The sequence below is a fragment of the Peromyscus eremicus genome, chromosome 7 (assembly GCF_949786415.1).
Source record: "Peromyscus eremicus chromosome 7, PerEre_H2_v1, whole genome shotgun sequence".
NCBI lineage: Eukaryota > Metazoa > Chordata > Mammalia > Rodentia > Cricetidae > Peromyscus > Peromyscus eremicus.
The window spans coordinates 83,026,837-83,030,172 of record NC_081422.1 but is presented as its reverse complement, the minus strand read 5'-3'; the positions used below and the strand labels follow the sequence as shown (position 1 = coordinate 83,030,172).

The 3,336-nt window shown below is 35.7% G+C and overlaps 1 protein-coding gene across 1 annotated transcript; it reads right to left on the bottom strand.

The window, feature by feature from the left end:
* Positions 1 to 378: 378 nt before the first annotated feature.
* Positions 379 to 1,397, bottom strand: LOC131914598 (tripartite motif-containing protein 43B-like; the record flags this gene model as incomplete). Its single annotated transcript, XM_059267212.1, has 2 exons — positions 987 to 1,397; positions 379 to 435 (listed from the first exon to the last, which is right to left on the bottom strand). Coding segments are annotated over exons 1-2 (468 nt in total), but the record flags the coding sequence as incomplete, so codon positions are not given.
* Positions 1,398 to 3,336: the final 1,939 nt, after the last annotated feature.

Sequence of the window (3,336 nt, the reverse complement as noted above, 5' to 3'; positions counted from 1 at the left end):
TATATTAGAGATGCAGAGGTGCCTGAAGAAAAGGTATTGATTGATAATTCATATGTTCACAAAGATATGAAATTCTGCATGTAGTAATTATAATTCATGGTGTAGTCATAGAGTCTAATGCAGTGTGCTGAACTGTCAGCAATTCACTCATTATTTCCAGACTCTTCTGCCACAGCCAGACCATTCATTCCACATATAGTTATACTAACACTAGGAATTAGAGTCTAGCAGGACATGTACTCCTAATATCATATCCAATGCCTTATATTCAAATCTTAATTGATGAATTTTGAAAAATATCTGCTTCAACCAGATTTTAAGCATGAATCTCATACTTACCATCCACAGAGTTACCATTCTGTTCTCTGCCTCTATATTCTCTTGATTTTCTTGGATCTTCTCCCATAAAGATGCCATTTGCTTCAAAACTCTATCCTGTAAAAAAACAATGAATATCAATTTTGAAAAATATAACTGATTGACAGACTCTTGGGCAATTAATACAATTACTTTAGTGAGAGTAGAAGGATCACAATATTAATTTTTTTCTTGTTTAACTATGAATTTTAGATTTCAGAACATAGAAATAGAAAGTTCAGCATACCCTTTCTCTCAGGTATACTGCTTAATAATTTTGATTAATGTGTGGGTAATTTGTATAAGATTGGGATTCCCAGATTCTTGGATGTACCTGATTCCAATGTATTTTATTAATTTAGTCTCCAGGCAGAGACACTTTCAAAAGATATGAATTCAGTATAGCTGTTTCTGGTGACCTAGGTATAATGTATCATAAAATACAAATGATCTTTTCACTCATGGGTCAAGGCATATTTACATTTCTAGTCACCCTTTCTTTATTAGCTGTTATTAAAGTGCCACCATTCTGAAAAGAGTGGCTTTGTCATAATGAGACCAGCATCTTACTGTGGTTTGCTAAGGCTACCTCTCTCCAGCTTGCAAGTTCTCTCAGAAGCATCACTTACCATTTGATCTTCAGCAGCTGCTTCAATGGGACAGTGTCTGTGTCCTCTGTGCTCATGGGAGTTAGAGCAGAGTTGACAGAGGAAGATCCTGTTCTCAGCACAGAAGATCCTCTTTGTTTCCTTGTGAGTCACACACTTATGCTTCTCAGAGCTCAGGTCCTTCATGAGGCTGGTTTGTCTGTCAATGGACACCAGCTTCTTCAGAACAACGTTAGTTCTCAAGCCCTTCTTCTGGTACGGTTCCCTGCACATAGGGCATTGGACAGGAAGTTGGATGTCTTCCCAGGAAAGGTGGAGGCAGGCTCGACAGAAGCTGTGACCACAGCTTATGGTGACTGGGTCTGTCAGGCATCTCAGGCAGATGAAGCAGGTGAGTTCTTTCTGGAAGACTTGTGAGATGTCTGACTCCATTTTTCTGAAGGAGCAAAAGAAGAATTGCTATTATTGGACCCCGAAGAAAGAGACTGCACAAATTTTCCATCAAGTTGTGATTCAATTCTGTGTTTGGCAAAAATTTTTGGGTGACCAAAAATCAACATTAGTATAGGATTTCAGTTGCTGATCTTTCCTGTTTCACTTTTCTTGAAAGAAGCATGGATTCATCTAATGATCTTCTGCATCCCACCACCTGTATCATTTTTGGAGAGTCCATCCAAGTTAGTACCTTGGTTCATGGTCTGAGACATGATCTCTCAGTTCTTATGAAAAAAAATTATACACTGTGGAGTGATCTAATTCCTTCACACCCACATTTTGGCCTTTCACTACAGACACATGCTTCTTTGTTGTCTATCCAAGAAAACACTCCCTATTTCACATGGTCCATTATAAATGATTTGCTTGATTTCTGATGTGAGTGTCCTACTGTTTTACATGCCACTGTCCCGCCCCGTGACACATGAAGGCAATATTAGTTACTTATCTTCTTTTTGTTGAAAATATGTAATGAGAATAAGAATTATGTGGGCTCATAATTCAAGGATATTGTTCATCATTGTGGGGAAGAAATGATGGCAGGAGCTTGAGGTAGCTGATCTCATGGCATCCAAAATCAGGAAGCAGAAAGCAAGGAACACTTGCTGCTCAGCTCCTGTTCCAATTTTTTTTTCAGATTAAGACCTCAAACCATGGAATGGTCAAGTGATCTCATGAGCATTTAGTGTGGATTTTTCCAAGTGTACTGAATCTACACCAAATAATCCTTTAGACATCCCCAGAGGTTTCCATGTCTTTCCTAAATCCCATTGAGTCCAATACTAAGGTACTCTCTGGGGAAACATTTGTTTACTAAAGATACAGTTCCTGGCTTGAGTTTATGGGATGAACATGAGGCATAAATTAGGTTCTCATGACTGTTGAGAATTGGCTGTCTAATCAACAGGTGTCCATTGTCCTTCTCTTTAAACATCTACACAAATAAAGAATTTTGGTTTGACCGAGATAAACATCCCTCAAATAACTTAAGCTTCTGGGGTCTGAAGCAAATGGAGTCAATGATTTTAGTATTTAAATCAATGATAATACTAATACTCATTGTCAAGATTAGTTTAGAAAAGAGATGGAGACTCCAATGCTGCCTTCCTTAAATTACCTGATGGACCTCATTTGGTATTTTTTTTCTGTACATTAGATACTTCATTCCAAAATAATTCATGAGTTCACAGAAACAATGAAATCTGAACACAGAATTGAAAAATTGCACCAGATTATAACCAGAATCTGCTTTTTTGAATACAATATTGTGATTAGTTTTCTCTAATTTAATCACACATATATTTCCAACCTAATAAATCTGTCTATAGCAGGAATAGCCAGTTCTTCCAAGATGTAAACTATTATCAAGCTTTATTTCACACTGTGATGTTTTCCTCTAGTTTACAACAGAAAATACTAAAATTTTTTCCTTTGGTAAATCATGAGTTTTTACTTTTATACATAATATTTATAGAATGTATCTCTAAATACTAGTAATTATCAATCTAATCTGAGCAATTATTTTTATATATTATCCATAAAATTAATTTAGAGGTGTTGATCTTGCATATATGAAGTACATACAGAAATGCTCTAAAATGTTTTCAAAATTTAGAGAAAGATCAAAATTGAAAAGTAGAACATCAGAACAAAGAAAGACTGTATATATATATAAACTAAAATTTACCTATAGCTGTAACTCACAGTGTATTTATGAGGAAAGATGACCAAATAAGAGCAGAATCTCTTTTGATAAACAGCCAAATTTAAGCAATTTTAAGCAGAAACCTCAGTTTGGTAATACATTAAAAATAGGAAATATCAATGACTTTCCAACTGCAAATTGTCTACTTACCCACAAATAGACTCTGGCCTC